This window comes from Rana temporaria, chromosome 12 (assembly GCF_905171775.1).
Source record: "Rana temporaria chromosome 12, aRanTem1.1, whole genome shotgun sequence".
Taxonomy (NCBI): domain Eukaryota; kingdom Metazoa; phylum Chordata; class Amphibia; order Anura; family Ranidae; genus Rana; species Rana temporaria.
In genome coordinates, this window is record NC_053500.1 from 93,188,428 (window position 1) to 93,203,573 (window position 15,146).

Consider the following 15,146-nt stretch of genomic DNA (forward strand, 5'->3'; position numbering starts at 1 on the left):
CATCTCTGGATGCCACAGGAGGTAAGGGCATGCTGCTCCCACAATCCAAAAAGGGTAAGGAGCGCCACGCAAGGGCCCTCCTTCACCGTGCACAATCGTTTTTTTCCATCCGCCCAGCGTGGCAGGTTAACTATCCCAGGCTGGTAAAGCGCCTGCTGAGACAGAAGCATCCCTGGTTTTGCAAGCCTGCGGACAAATCTGCGTCCGCATGAAGGTCTGCCCCCGCCCGTCTCTCGGGTGGGGGAATGGCTTTGTGAATTTGCGCCTCAGTGGATGTCTCTGCTGTCCGACCGGTGGGTTTGCAAAGTAATTTGCTCAGGGTACAAGAGTTTTTTTTTTTTGTTTTTTTTTTTCTTCAACTTATCGGGTATCCATGTTTGGGGCGGTTTAGGATCTGCTGGCACACTGGGTGATCATTCCTGTCCCTACCGGTTTCAGGGGTTTTACTCAAATCTGTTTATAGTACCAAAGAAGGATGGGGTTTGTCCAATCCTGGACCTCAATTGCTTTTGTGAAGGTACAAAGGTTTCTGATGTAGTCGGTTCGCTCTGTTGCTGCTCTCCATCCGGGGGACTTTCTGGCGTCCTTGGACATCAAGGACGCATACTTGCATGTTCCCATATGCACCAGGCATCGGAGGTTTGTGTGCTTTGCGGTCGGAGGACCACTATCCGATTGTGGCTGTCCCTTTTGGCCTGGCACAGAGGGTGTTCATCAAGGTGCTTGCCCCGATTCTGGTCCTGCTGAGACAGCATGGCATCGATATCGTGGGCTAGTTGGACGATCTTCTTCTGAGGGCCACTTCAAACTCAGAATTGGAGGAGTGCGTCTATAACCTGTCAGAACCTTCCGACTTTGGTTGGGTGCTCAACATTCAGAAGTCAGTCTTGGTGCCGATTCAACGCCCTAGTATATCTGGGGTTAGTTCTGGATTCCTCCCTGTAGAAAAGTTGTAGACCCTTCGGGCTGCAGTGCGCCAGTTGACATCCCAAAGATGGTCATCGCCCCGCATGCGAGTCCTGGGTCTCATGGTAGCCTCCTTCAAAGGCGGTTCCGTATGCTCAATCTCACTAGTGTTGCAGAAGGAAATTTTGTCCAGATGGGATAAGTGCCTATCGTCCCTGGATTGTCAGATCAGGGTTAGCTACCTAGTCGAGACTTCCCTGGTTTGGTGGCTGACATCACCGGCACATCTGTCCGGGAAGTCGTTCATCCAGTAAAAAAAAAAAAAAAGTCACAACGGACGTCATCCTTGCTGTTTGGGGAGTCTGGGGTGTTTAGTCAGCCCGAGGTCGCTGGACTCCGGAGGAATCCCGCCTGCCGATCAATGTCCTGGAACTTCGGGCGATCGGGCTTTGCCTCTTCAGGTTTATTTAGAGGTTACAGGGGCGCCCAGTCAGGATCCAGTCGAACGCCACGGCGGTGGCGTATGTGAACCATCAAGGAGGAATAAGCTTGGCTGCAGCGTCGGTCTTGAGGTGGGCAGCAAAGAGCAGGCTGCTGTTTAACCACTTAAGACCTGGACCAAAATTCAGGTTAAGGACCTTGCCCCTTTTTGCGATTCGGCATTGCGTTGCTTTAACTGACAATTGCACGGTCGTGCGACGTGGCTCCCAAACAAAATATGCGTGTTAATTTTTTTTCTACAAATACAGCGTTCTTTTGGGGGTATTTGATAACCTCTGCGTGTTTTTTTTTTTTTTTTTTTTTCTGCGCTATAAACAAAAATAGGGCGACAAATTAAAAAAATCAATATTTTTTACTATTTGCTAAAACAAATATCCCCCAAAAAAAAGTTTTCCCTCAGTTTATATATGTCCATGTGCCCAGCCGTGTCATTTTGCCGACGTATATCGGCGTTGGGCGGTCCTTAAAGTGTTTGTAAAGGACGTTTTTAATCGTTTTTGCTCTCAAGTTGCTGTAATTCTTCTCTGATCTCCACACTTCCTGGTTGTCTGTTTCCTGATAACCACAGTACTGGGAGCTTTCGCTCTGTGGTCACTAATCAAGGAGGTGTGATTACTGTGTGTCTAAAACCCCACAGCACCAATCGGTTTCGTTTTCCAAACCATCACTGCCCTGTATTGGCTCTGTACAGCAGGAAACATGCAAAAACGAAACTACAAACTACAGGTAAATTTTATATGATTTGATTTTAATCTATTTTTAAAAGGAATCGGTTAACTATGTCTCTATACCAGGTAAACTGTAATTTCAGCAAAAAAAGTTTTTTTTATTTATAACTGCTCGCCGACCAGCCGCTGCAGTTATACGGCGGCAGGTCGGCTCCCCTGCGCGAGAGCCCGTAGCTATACGTCGGCTCTCGCGCATGCCACTAAGGGCGCGTGCGCACTGCGGGAGGCGCGCTCGCCCCCCGTGGCGGGATCGCTGCCGTGCACAAGCGATCGCTCGTTGCAGAGAGGACGAGGAGCTGTGTGTAAAAGCACAGCTCCCGGTCCTGTCAGGGAGAGAAATGCTGGTCTTCTGTTTTATACAATGTATGAACAGAAGATCAGTCATTTCCCCTAGTGAGGCCACCCCCCCCCCCAGTTAGAACACCCAGGGAACATGCTTAACCCCTGCCCCCTAATGTTTATCACTTCACTGCCAGTGGCATTTTTATAGTAATCCAATGCATTTTTTATAGCACTGATGGCTATAAAAATGCCAATGGTCCCAAAAATGTGTCAAGTGTCTGAAGTGTCCGCCATAATGTCGCAGTACCGAAAAAAAAAATCGCTGATCGCCGCCATTACTAGTAAAAAAAAAAAATATTCATAAAAATACCCCCTATTTTGTAAACGCTATTACTTTTGTGCAAACCAAACGCTTATTGCATTTTTTTTTTTTTTTACAAAAAATATGTAGAATACGTATCGGCCTAAACTGAAAAATAAATAAAAAATTTTTATATATATTTTTGGGGGATATTTATTATAGCAAAAAGTAAAAAATCATTTTTTTCAAAATTGTCACTCTATTTTTGTTTATAGCGCAAAAACTAAAAACCGCATAGGTGATCAAATGCCACCAAAAGAAAGCTCTATTTGCGGGGGGGGGGGGAAAGGACGCCAATTTTGTTTGGGAGCCACGTTGCAGGACAGCGCAATTGTCAGTTAAAGCGACACTGCCGAATTGCAAAAGGTGCTCTGGTCTTTGACCAGCAATATGGTCCGGGGGTTAAGTGGTTAAGGTTGCAACTCCTCAGTTGAGGAGCTCTGTTTTGGGGGAAGTTTGTTTTAATGCTGCTGTGTCCGTCCATGAACAGAAGATAAAATAGGATTTTTGTACTCACCGTAAAATCCTTTTCTGAGTTCATGGATGGACACGGTACCCACCCCTCCATTTTGTTTGTACTGCTTTTTGGCAAACTAAGCTGCGAGATGCAGGGAGGGGGGTTGTGTACCCAAAGGGGCCGCCCCCTGTGCGGTACTGTATGTTTGATGTGTTTAACACTTTCTAACAAGTTTTCTGCCTAGTGAAGGCTAATACCCACTTTGTCAAGATTGCTGCTGCTGTGTCCGTCCATGAACGGAAGAGAAAAGGATTTTATGGTGAGTACAAAAATCCTATTCTTTTTTTTTTTTTTTTTTTTTTAAATGCCAATTTTTAGTAGATGGTGTGCTATCCATCCCATCACTACACCATCAATCTTTCGGACTTGTGGATGCCGTTTAGGCTGGGTTCACACTATACTACACGACTTTCATCCTACTTTGCTCTGCGACATTGGTCCTACACTGATCCTACATTTATCCTACATTGGTTCTACATCCATCCGATTTTCATGAACAGGATGCTACTTTGATCCGACTTTGCCCTGGACTTTAAGTCCGACTTGGATCCCTGCCAATATCAGGCACTGTGTTTGATATGAATCTTGAGGGGGAATTTTAACAAAAAAAAAACGGCATGGGTTTCCCTCCAAGAGCATACCAGGCCCATGGGTCTGGTGCAGATTTAAAGGGGAAGCCCCTACGCCGAAAAAACGGCGTGGGGTTCCTCCAAAATCCATACAAGACCAGTATCCAAGCAGCAGCCCGGCCGGTCAGGAAAGGGGGTGGAAATGAGCGAGCGCCCCTCCTTAACCGTGCCAGGCCGCATGCCCTCAACATGGGGAGGGAAGTGCTCTGGGGCAGGGGGGCGCGCTTCCCGATAACCCTGGCCGTTGGTTGTCGGGGTTCTGCGGGGGGCTTATCGGAATCTGGGAGCCCTCTTTAATAAGGGGCCTCCCTAGATACCGGCCCCCCACCCTAGGCAAATGAGTATGGGGTACATCATACCCCTACCCATTCACCGGGAGGAAAAGTGTCAAAAAAATAAACGCACTACACAGGTTTTTAAAATATTTTATTAGTCGGCTCCGGGGGTCTTCCTTCTGACTTCGGGGGTCTTCTGTCTTCTCCGCTCTCTTCTGCTCTCCCCGGTTCTTCTCCCGCTCTCCGGTGCCTTCTGCCGGGCTGCGCCGCCGCTGCTATCTTCTTTGTAGCTCTTTTACTAGCAGCAGCGGCCAGCCCGGGCTTCCTCCGTCTTTCAGACGACGGAGGAACTGGGGAGAGCAGGAGAGAGTGGAGAAGACAGAAGACACCCGAAGTCAGCAGGAAGACCCCGGGAGCTGACTAATAAAATATTTTAAAAACCTGTGTAGTGTTTATTTATTTTTTTACACTTTTCCTCCCGGTGAATGGGTAGGGGTACGATGTACCACATACTCATTCACCTATGGTGGGGGGGGTATCTGGGGGCCCGCTTGTTAAAGGGGGCTCCCAGATTCCGATAAGCCCTCCGCCCACAAACCCCCACAACCAACGGCCAGGGTTGTTGGGAAGAGGCCCTGTCCTCAACATGGGTGCAGGGTGCTTTGGGGTGGGGGGCGCCGCAGCGCGCCCCCCTGCCCCAGAGCACTTGCCTCCCCTTGTTGAGGGCATGCAGCCTGGCACGGTTAAGGGGGGGGGGCGCTCGCTCGTCCCCACCCCCTTACCTGACCGGCCGGGCTGCTGCTTGGATACGGGTCTGGTATGGATTTTGTGGAAACCCCCACGCCGTTTTTTTCAGCGTAGGGGGTTCCCCTTTGAATCCGCCCCAGACCCATGGGCCTGGGATGCTCTTGGAGGGGAACCCATGCCGTTTTTTTGTTAAAATTTGGCGTAGAGTTCCCCCTCAAGATCAGGAGAGTACAAGTCGCATGCCAAAGTCGGAGCGTGCAAGACTGCAATCCGACTTTGATCCTACTTCACTCCATTGAATATCATTGAAGTAGGATCAAAGTCTGACCAAAGTAGTACAGGGAGCATTTGCAAAGTCGCTTGGCTCCCATAGGGAAACATTCATTTTCACACGTCATGCGACATGAGCTCCCAATGTCGGAGCGTTTGTCGGACTAGTGTGAACCCGGCCTTACTCTGCTTACCTGACACATTCCACCTGTTGTCATTGGGATGGAGGTAATGGATGCAGGGTTTTTGATGCTCATTCTTGGCAGATGTAACTCGTGGGATCATGACAAAAACCTATAACGGTCTATGGAGCAACTGTATAGAGATTTGTGACATTTAATACAGGAAGCTTTTGAGACAGCATTTTGATCAATTGTCCTGTTCTCTTAAACAGAACATTGATGATGGCACCTCTGACCGACAGTACAGCCACGCCCTGGTTGCTGGCATTGATCGCTATCCTCGTAAGGTGACTGCCACTATGGGCAAGAAGAGAATTGCCAAGCGTTCCAAGATCAAGTCATTCGTGAAGGTGTACAACTACAACCACCTCATGCCAACCAGGTACGTAGTGATCTTCATAGTGAGGTTATGCTTTCCCCCTTGTTCTCCGTCGTGCCCCTTTTCCTTCCAGGGCTGCGGACTACGGCTCTGATTCCCTGGAAACGGCACAGTCCACGACGTGCCATTGTTTCAGTACCGATGTCTTCCGCACATGCAGATACAGGGGGATATCTCCTAAACCAGGGATATGCAATTAGCGGACCTCCAGCTGTTGCAAAACTACAAATCCCATTATGCCTCTGGATGTCATGGGGGGTGAGATATGCCTGATGGATCATGTAAATTTGAGTCAATCTGTCAGAGCTTGGGTGAGACAGCCTTGCAGAATTCTAGAGCCTCCTCCTATTCCTCATCCTCCAAGGGGCCTATCACCCTTTCCCATCTAGGTTTGAGCTTATATGCCAACCTGGTGGAAGCAGGGGTAGAAAGCATACTGTAGAAGGCCGATGTTGGTTTGCGGGGGTCAGTACTTTTGATTATGGCCATGAGTGGATTAGGGGGCAGCCTGCGGTATAGACTCCAAAAACTGAGCCCGGGCCGCGTGTTTCACTTGTGAGTTCGGTCTTTTTAACCAGTTTTCTATAAATTTACATACCGATTTATTTATTTTTTCCAAGCCTGTAGACTTTGCCTTACACATGATTAAAGTGGAGATTCACCCGGAAATGTTAATTTTTAACATTAGATTCATGCTCATTTTGTCAAGGGGAATCGTGTAGTTTTTTTTAAATCGAAGCAGTACTTACCGTTTTAGACAGCGATCTTCTCCGCCGCTTCTGGGTATGGGCGTTCCTATTTGATTGACAGGCTTCCGACGGTCGCATCTATCGCGTCACGATTTTCCAAAAGTAGTCGAACGTCGGTGCGCAGGCGTATAGACCTGCACCGACGTTCGGCTTCTTTCGGCTACTCGTGACGCGATGTATGCGACCGTCAGAAGCCTGTCGGAAGACTGTCAATCAAATAGGAATGCCCAGTCCCGAAGACCATACCCGGAAGTGGCGGAGAAGATCGCTCTCTAAAATGGTAAGTACGGCTTTGTTTTTAAAAAAAAACTACCCGATTCCCCTTGACAAATTTTAACATTAGATTCATGCTTTTTTTTTTTTTTTTCTCGGGTGAACTCCCGCTTTAAGCACTAACTGATAGTGTGAAACGCGTAGGCTGCTATCCCCATCTTTTTGCTGTTTTTTTGTAGTGCTATTTATTCGTTTTACAATAAAGACAACCATCAAAATTTAGTTTTTGGAGTGTGGCTGTCCATTCAATTTCTCTACTACTTGCTTCGTGCATTGCCGGCACCCTTGGTCTCCTGAGAAGACATTGATTGCTAAGCATACCCACCTGGAGCGGTAACTCCCTTTACCCATTTGCCTTGCACATTAGCTGTGTTTGGGGAATTGTCAAACGCTTTTGCAATAACTAAATATACTACGTCCACAGACACTTTTATTTGTTTTGCTCACCTAAAAAGAAATAGGATTTGTTTGGTAACTTCTGTCTTTCATGAATCCATGCCGTCTGTTACTTAAAATATTTTTTCTTTTATTCATTGACTGACACAGCACTTTAATCCTCGGGTGTTATATCGCCGCCTTTAGGAGAAGACTAGGCAGAACATGTTGAACAGCAAAACTGCACAGTACTGCCTAGGGGGAGGTCCTACTGGCTATAACCCCTCACACTGCATCCAGCAGCTCAGTTTTAATCTGCCTAGTGTAGAAAGACCTGGCTCCTGGTGGGGACCATTGGTCCTGGAGATTTATTAAATTTTTTGATTCCTGTGGGTATCGGTTCCAGCTGTTGGGAGCTACATCAAGGCACGTTCCGGGAGATTGTGCCAAGATGGGGTCTTCCTGCAGTGATACTTTTTTGCCTCCAGTCTCAACAGAAAACTGCCAGCGTTTTTTCTCACTGGAGAGAGACGGGGTCCTTGGGGACGGATGCTCTCTCCTTCCCGTGGGATTTCGCTCTGGCCTACGCTTTCCCTCCTTTTCCCCTCTTACCTCTGTTAGTTTGGAAAATTATTCAGGATTGAGCAGAAGTGGTTCTGATTGCCCCCTGGTGGACCAGGAGGAATTTGTTTTCCTCTCTGAAGACCCTCTCTGTGGATCTTCTCTGGCCCCTACCAGATCGGAAGGATCTTCTCCATCAGGGACCAGTGTTGCATCCAAGCCCTCAGACCTTCCGTTTTACGGCCTGGAGGCTGAAAGGGTGTTCAGAGAAAGTTATTCAAACTATCCTGGACAGCCGCAAGTTGGTCACAAAGAATCTATGTGAAAGTTTGGAAAACTTTTATTTCTCTTCTGTTCATGGACGGACACAGCAGCATTGACCTTAGGGTTATATACCTTCCTTTCAGGAGAGACTAGGCAGAAAAAAACGCACTTTAAGTGTTAAAACACTGGAGTGCAGCTTTGATCCAACTTTACAGCCTCTGGTTCGGGATTGCATCGGGGTAGTGCTGAGAACCTTTTCTAGGTTGTTGCAACTTTGAGTTGCATAGATTGGAACGGGTGCCATTGAAATCAATGGGCCGTGACTTGTAATGCAACTTTGTGTCCAGGGTTGCATGGCGTATCGCACTAGTGGAAACTGAACCTAATGGTTATAATGACCAGCTGGAGGTTTAGCCCTTATTTGTATATGTGGCTGTATGAATTGGGAGGCTTTTACCTGACCTTTACCTTGTACGAGACAATCTTCAATAATTTGTCTTGGGCCCCGTTCACACCTATGCAAATTGGTTGCGGCTTACACTGCATCCAATTCGCATAACATTTTAAAATGCATTGATTTTAATAAGGCTGGTTCGCATATGTGTGATGCGTTCGCACTGCCCAGAAAGCGTGTGTGTTTTCTGGACACTGCCGTGCGAATTGTGGCAGGGGTCTCCAAACTTTCTACACAAATGGCCAGTTTATTGTCCTTCAAACTTTAGGGGGGCCGGACTATGGCCATTGGCAGTAGAAAATGCCCAAGTGTCAAAGGAAGTGAACCACGCCCCATCATTGGGTTTTAGTGGAAGGACTAGTGCCCTATGGTTGATATTAGTGGGAGGAATAGCGCCCCATCCTTGGTGTCAGTGCGTGGAATAGTGCCCCATCATTATTGTTAGTTGTGAATGGAATGGTGCCCTAAAAGCCGGATAGAGGCAAGCAAAGGGTCACATCCAGCCCCAGGGCCACAGTTTGGAGATCACTGTTCTATGGGATCACATCTGGTTCGCAGATGTGTTCAGCTCTGAACAGGAATTCTCTCCCTGCGTACCTCCTCCCCCAGGTCAGCAAATCTGCAGCTATAACGCAGACTAACTGATAAACGGCTCTGTTATCTTTGCAGAGAAGAGCTGGAATTTGCACCGCACAGGTGTGAACCCAGCCTTCGTGCATTAATGTTCATAGACAGCAGGTGTGTAAATGTCTTAAAGAAAATCTCTGGTCGCTGAGACCTTGCCAGGGTATTTTGTCTTTTGCATATATACACTGCCGAGTATTCATTCAGCAGAGGATCAAATCCCTTGCGTTCAGCATGCAATGTTCCACCATGACACCTGCTTTAATTTTGGTAGATGGCTACAAGGTGGTTACCCTTAGGATGATGTCCTCTTTGGGTACTGGTTGCTGTGGATGTTTGCAACAGCACTAATGGGCAGGAATATGGCCTGTAGATGTGGGGGTTCACATCTTGCTATAGCTGATTCCTATACCTGACTGGGTATGGGTATATGAGGGGAGCAGCCATAGCCTACAGGTGAAGTACTCTGAAGGTCAGTGCAGCCATGGGAGACTTCCTGGAAGACGGATGTTATCCTAGAGTCTGCTCCCTATGACAAGTCACTTTAAAAGATGGATCATGGCCAATGGCTTCCCCAAATCTTTTGAATGGAGTACTGCATGGCTGTAGCAGAGGCATCCAGAGAATCCCTGACTACCTCCCAGATGGGTGGAGGGGTACATGTCTGAGGCAGGTAAACTAGGTTGGTAAGCCAGGACAGTATACAGCTTGCTATGCTGTAGACCCCCCTTAATGGACAGCTATAGGGTGGTTTTGTGGGTATTCCCTGGTGCCATCAACGGACACCAGGGAGGAAGCGCGTTCAGGAAAACAGTTGGTGGACCTCAAACTTCCCAGGAGTATTACAGCAGACTTCATCCGATTTGCAAAGCTACACTATGTACTTTGGTTCCACCATGACACCTGCTTTAATTTTGTTAGATGGCCACAAGGTGGTTACCCTTTGGAGGATGTCCTCTTTGGGCACTAGTTGCTGTGGATGTTTGCAGCCGCACTAATGGACAGAAATATGGCCTGTAGATGCGGGGTTCACATCTTGCTATAGCTGATTCCTATACCTGACTGGGTATGTTTTAGGTTCAGTACTTTGTATATGTTTAAAAACATCTTTCTTTTCCAGCCTTCCTTTCAGAAGCAAGCTGTAGCAAGTCAAAGTAAATCTTCTGTTACTACTACAGGCTCAATCTTCTGGAGTAGTGATCTGCATAACCTACCACCAGCATCACAATGTGCCTTATGAACTGAGACTTCCAACTTTGGGCAGAGCTCCTGTCATTCATGAAGTTGCCAGGATCATTTTTACCCAGTTCCTTTCCAGACACTGATGGCTGCCATGCCAGCATTCAGAGGGGAGACAGGTCATCAGTATGGGCATATGCATTTTGGCGATGGATATATCTAGCATCGGGGCAGAAATCTTGCTGGATAATTAATGGGGCCTATTATCTAAATGTCCATGGGTAGGTATCTCATTGAATGAACATTGAGTAGGATGATATGTATAGATGGGAGATCAACTTCTAGTTTTGCTTGTTCTGTAGCCCAGATAAAGGCAAGTAGACGTCAAATTACTATCACAGGGTGATTGAAATATGCAATAATGGAAGCCTGCCAGGCATCATTGCTGTTTCCCCTGGAAAAACATTGAAGCTCATTCACACACAGCAGGGGCTGGAAATGTTAGTGGTTCTTTTTCCCTGGTCTTTAAGACCGCATCCGGGTCCAGCTTCCAAACCTTCATAAACCTTACCAACCGGGCCTGTTCTCTAACCAGAAACCAGCTGTTGGGAGGTAGGTGCTTAAAGCTGTGGTCCCACCCTGATCAGGTAGTTCTAGTCGGTCCTCTGTAAGCCATCCTGGAAGATGACTTGGGGAAAACAAGAGTTATTCCATGTTGACTCATTTTCCAGGAATCTTCCAGGACAGTGTCAGTTCCCTCCCCTTGTTTATAAGTCTAATGATGTACAGTACAGACCAAAAGTTTGGACACACCTTCTCATTAAAAGAGTTTTCTTTATTTTCATGACTATGACAATTGTAGATTCACACTGAAGGCTTCCAAACTATGTATTAACACATGTGGAATTATACATAACAAAAAAGTGTGAAACTGAAAATATTTCATATTCTAGGTTTTTCAAAGTAGCCACCATTTGCTTTACTGGTTTGCACACTCTTGGCATTCTCTTGATGAGCTTCAAGAGGTAGTCACCTGGCGCAGCACCCCATCACTCTCCTTGGTCAAATAGCCCTTGCACAGCCTGGAGGCGTGTTTGGGGTTATTGTCCTGATGGATGGAATAGCATGCCGCTGCAAGATGCTGTGGTAGCCATGCTGGTTCTGTATGCCTTCAATTTTGAATAAATTCCCAACAGTGTCACCAGCAAAGCACCACCACACCTCCTCCTCCATGCTTCACGGTGGGAACCAGCCATGTAGAGTCCATCCATTCACCTTTTCTGCGTCGCGCAAAGACCCGGGGGTTGGAACCAAAGATCTCAAGTTTGGACTCATCAGACCAAAGCACAGATTTCCACTGGTCTAATGTCCATTCCTTGTGTTCTTTAGCCCAAACCAGTCTCTTCTGCTTTGTTTCCTTTCTTTAGCAGTGGTTTCCTAGCAGATATTCTACCATGATGGCCTGATTCACACAGTCTCCTCTTTTTTGTTAGGTATAATTCCACATGTGTTAATTCATAGTTTTGATGCCTGCAGTGTGAATCTACAATTTTCATAGTCATGAAAATAAATAAAACTCTTTGAATGAAAAGGTGTCAACTTTTGGTCTGTACTGTAATCCTAAACTAGTTGCACTAATAGGAGTTTTTTATTTATGCTTTCGTTATTACTGCCTGTGGGCTGTCTTTTTATAATGTGGATCATGTGTTTCCTGTGCTAGGTGGGAGGAGCGTATCTCTCTAAGCCGTCCTGGAAAATTAGTTAACGGGTAGTAATTCTTGTTTCTCTTTGAAGATATGACCCAGCCCTAGAGCAAGGTTCTGGCCTTGGATGCGCCACTAACATTTTGAAGAAATCGGACACCCCCTTTTGATATGGGGGCTCTCAAAGACCCAAGGGGGTAAGAGGGTCTATCCTGCTCAGTAGAGCTTGGGACTCTACCTCTATTGGCGTGAAAGCAGCCACCGACGTTGTCGGGAATTTTGAGTCTTTTTTTTTTTTTTTTTCTCTTCCGTTAATGGACACAGCAGCATTGACCTTAGGGTTATGTACCTTCGCTCTAGGAGAGACTAGGCAGAACAAAAAACAGCACTTTAAGAACACTTCTCTCAGTACAGCACCTCCCAGGGGGCGTGTCCCCGGGTACATCCCACTCTCTGGAAGCATCCAGCCTCAGTTTTAAACTGCCTAGCGTCAGGAGAGCATGGCCTTTCTGGAGCCCATGTGCTCTTGAGATTTTTTTTTCTGACTTTATTTGTTTTTGTTCCTGCATTTTTGGATCCTGGGATCTTCTGTCAATTGTCGACTGGGTGACAGGCTGGATCTTGATCCTTGTAGTCCCCCATGTTCGGCCATCAAGCGTGTGCCTGTCTTTAGCTAGGCCGTCCACGACATGCCCCGTTGCTCCAGGGGAGTCTGGTGAACTACACGTTCCAGGGCACATATATGACCGGTCTCTATGGCCGTGTCAGTGTGCCGGGCTGACAGCCATGCCGCAAGCGGATGTTGGTGCTGTCTGGAATGACTCCAGCCGGTGGTTTCAGGATGGGTAAGTAGTATTCCCTTGCCTTGGCAGGGTTTTTTCGGCTGGTGCATTCTTTGGGAGGTCGACTGAGGGTCTGCCCTGCTTTCCTCTCCCTTTCCTCTCCCTCCTTCCCCGTTTCTGGGTTTGCGGCTGTGAGGTGGGGGGTCCACCGGGAGGGGGGGGCTCTGCTGCTGTGGGGTACTGTATTTTTTACTGTACTGGTGCTGTGTTGGTTTATTGTGAGGTAGTGTCTGCTGTTTGTCACTGTGTTTTACACGTGTATGGGCTCCATTTTGCCGGAGCCGCGGCTCCATATATGTCGGCGGCCATTTTCTTGTAGCCCGCATGCTGTTTTTCTGCATGTCGGTGGCCATTTTTAGAAATGTTTTGGCCTCTAGTGCCTGGAATAACGGCGCCAACACCACAGTTTTTTTTTTTTTTTCTTCCTGAGGAAACGAGACAGCACTCAACTCTGCACAGCGGTACAGCTTGGTTCTGGGTGGTGAGTCCCCGGTGGTCCCCTGTTCTCTGTTTCAGCCAGGAGGGTGGCCGGTGGGCCCCCCTTTTTTTTTTATCTGCAGTATGAAGGTGGCATTTTTTAAGTGGGACAGCATGGAGTCTGAACCACAAGGGCCCTCACGTGAGGCTTCTTCCCCAACCATGCCAGAGTTAACCCTTAGTGCCCCTGCGGCCTCGTTGGATGCTATGACGGCAGTCCTGGAGGTGTTTGTTGCCAGGATTGAAGCATCAAGTGGCCAGAAGGGGGTAAAAAGCGCCCCCTCCCTGAGCATGCTTCTGGGTATGTCTTTGACGCAGAATCCGGTGCTGCTTCTGCATTTGACCCTGGTTCTGTCATGTCAGATGATGCAGACTTGGCCACGTGGACAGTGAGGATGACTCTGCTTCTGGGTCAAAGCAGGATAAGGAATTTGTTGGAGCTCTTATCACTGCGGTGCGGGATGAAACTGGAGGATTTGGCGGAGGCATCAGACATGCCGGTCCCTTTTGGGTTCCGCAAGCCACCCCGCACAAGTGTTTCCTTGTGTTCCGTATCTGGACGACTTGTTATACAAGTAATGTAATCGGCCGCCGAAAGCTTTTGCTGTACTAAAATACTTTGCGGTCCGTTACCCACTTTTTTTGGAAATCCTCCAAACGGGTCCTCCTCAAACGGGTATCTCCTCCGTCAGTGGACCCTACAGTGTCCAGGCTGAACAAGGCCACCACGTTGCCTGTGGAAGGGGCTCCCACTTTTAAGGACCCCGCAGATAGGAGAGCTGAGGCTGTGGCCCGCTCCTTATTCACAGTGGTGGGGTCGGCGGTGAGACCGGTTTTGGCCGGGGCTCTGGTGTCACTGACACTTACCGAACAGGCCAAGTCCCTGGTGCAGGAGCTGGAGGCGCAGAATGCTTCTGAGACCTGCGTGGACCTGGCTGACCAGTTGGTGCAAGGTCTGAAATTTGTCTGCGAGTCGGCCCTGGATACGCTCCCCTTGCTCTCCATGGCCTCCGCGGTGGTACTATGCCGCCTTGTGTGGCTAAAGTGTTAGTCTGTGGACCAGTCCTCTAAAGTCCCTGGTGGACTTGCCCTTTAAGGGCAAACTGCTTTTTGGGGTGTCCTTGGATGACATCATAAAAGATGCCACAGGCGGTAAGAGCACTCTGCTCCCGCAATCTGGAAAGGGTAAGGAGCCTCGCCGTAGGCAAGAGCCCTCATTTACTACCCCCAAGCGTTTTTTTCGCCCGCTAAGTGCGACAGGAAAACGTTTCCAGGTCGCTAAGACGTCCACTGAAGGGCAAAAGCGCCCCTGGTACCGCAAACCCGACAAGCCTGCCTCCGCATGAAGGTTTGCCCCTGCCCACATCCCGGGTGGGGAGCCAGCTTCACGAATTTGCCGCTCGTTGGAGGTCTCTTTTCGACCGTTTGGTTTGCAAAGTAGTTTCCTCGGGGTACAAGAGTTTCTCTTGTCCAGCAGATTTTTTTTTTTTTTCCTCCAACCTCCGGATCGCCTGAAGGCCCTGTCGGGAGCTGTCCAGGATCTGCTGATCAGGGGGGTGGTTGTACTGGTTCCCTCAACTGAACGGTTTCAGGGGTTTTACTCCAATCTGTTTGTAGTCCCCAAGAAGGATGGGGTCCGTCAGGTCCTGGACCTCAAGGCCCTTAATTGCTTTGTCAAAGCGCAAAAATTCAGGATGGAGTCGATTCGCTCAGTAATAGCAGCGCTCCATCAGGGGGATTTCCTAGCATCCCTGGATATCAAGGATGCGTACCTGCATATCCCCGTATGCGCAAAACACCAGAGGTTTCTGCACTTTGCGGTCGGTGAGGACCATTTTCAATTTGTGGCTCTCCCGTTCGGCCTGGCT

At 48.2% G+C, this 15,146-nt stretch overlaps 1 protein-coding gene across 1 annotated transcript in view; it reads left to right on the forward strand.

Moving 5' to 3' along the window:
* Positions 1 to 15,146, forward strand: part of RPL27 (ribosomal protein L27) — a 71,826-nt gene that overhangs the window by 35,406 nt on the left and 21,274 nt on the right. Inside the window, exon 3 of the mRNA XM_040331869.1 lies at positions 5,611 to 5,780. Coding sequence (XP_040187803.1) covers positions 5,611 to 5,780 — 170 coding nt within the window. The remainder of the gene's footprint in view (positions 1 to 5,610; positions 5,781 to 15,146) is intronic.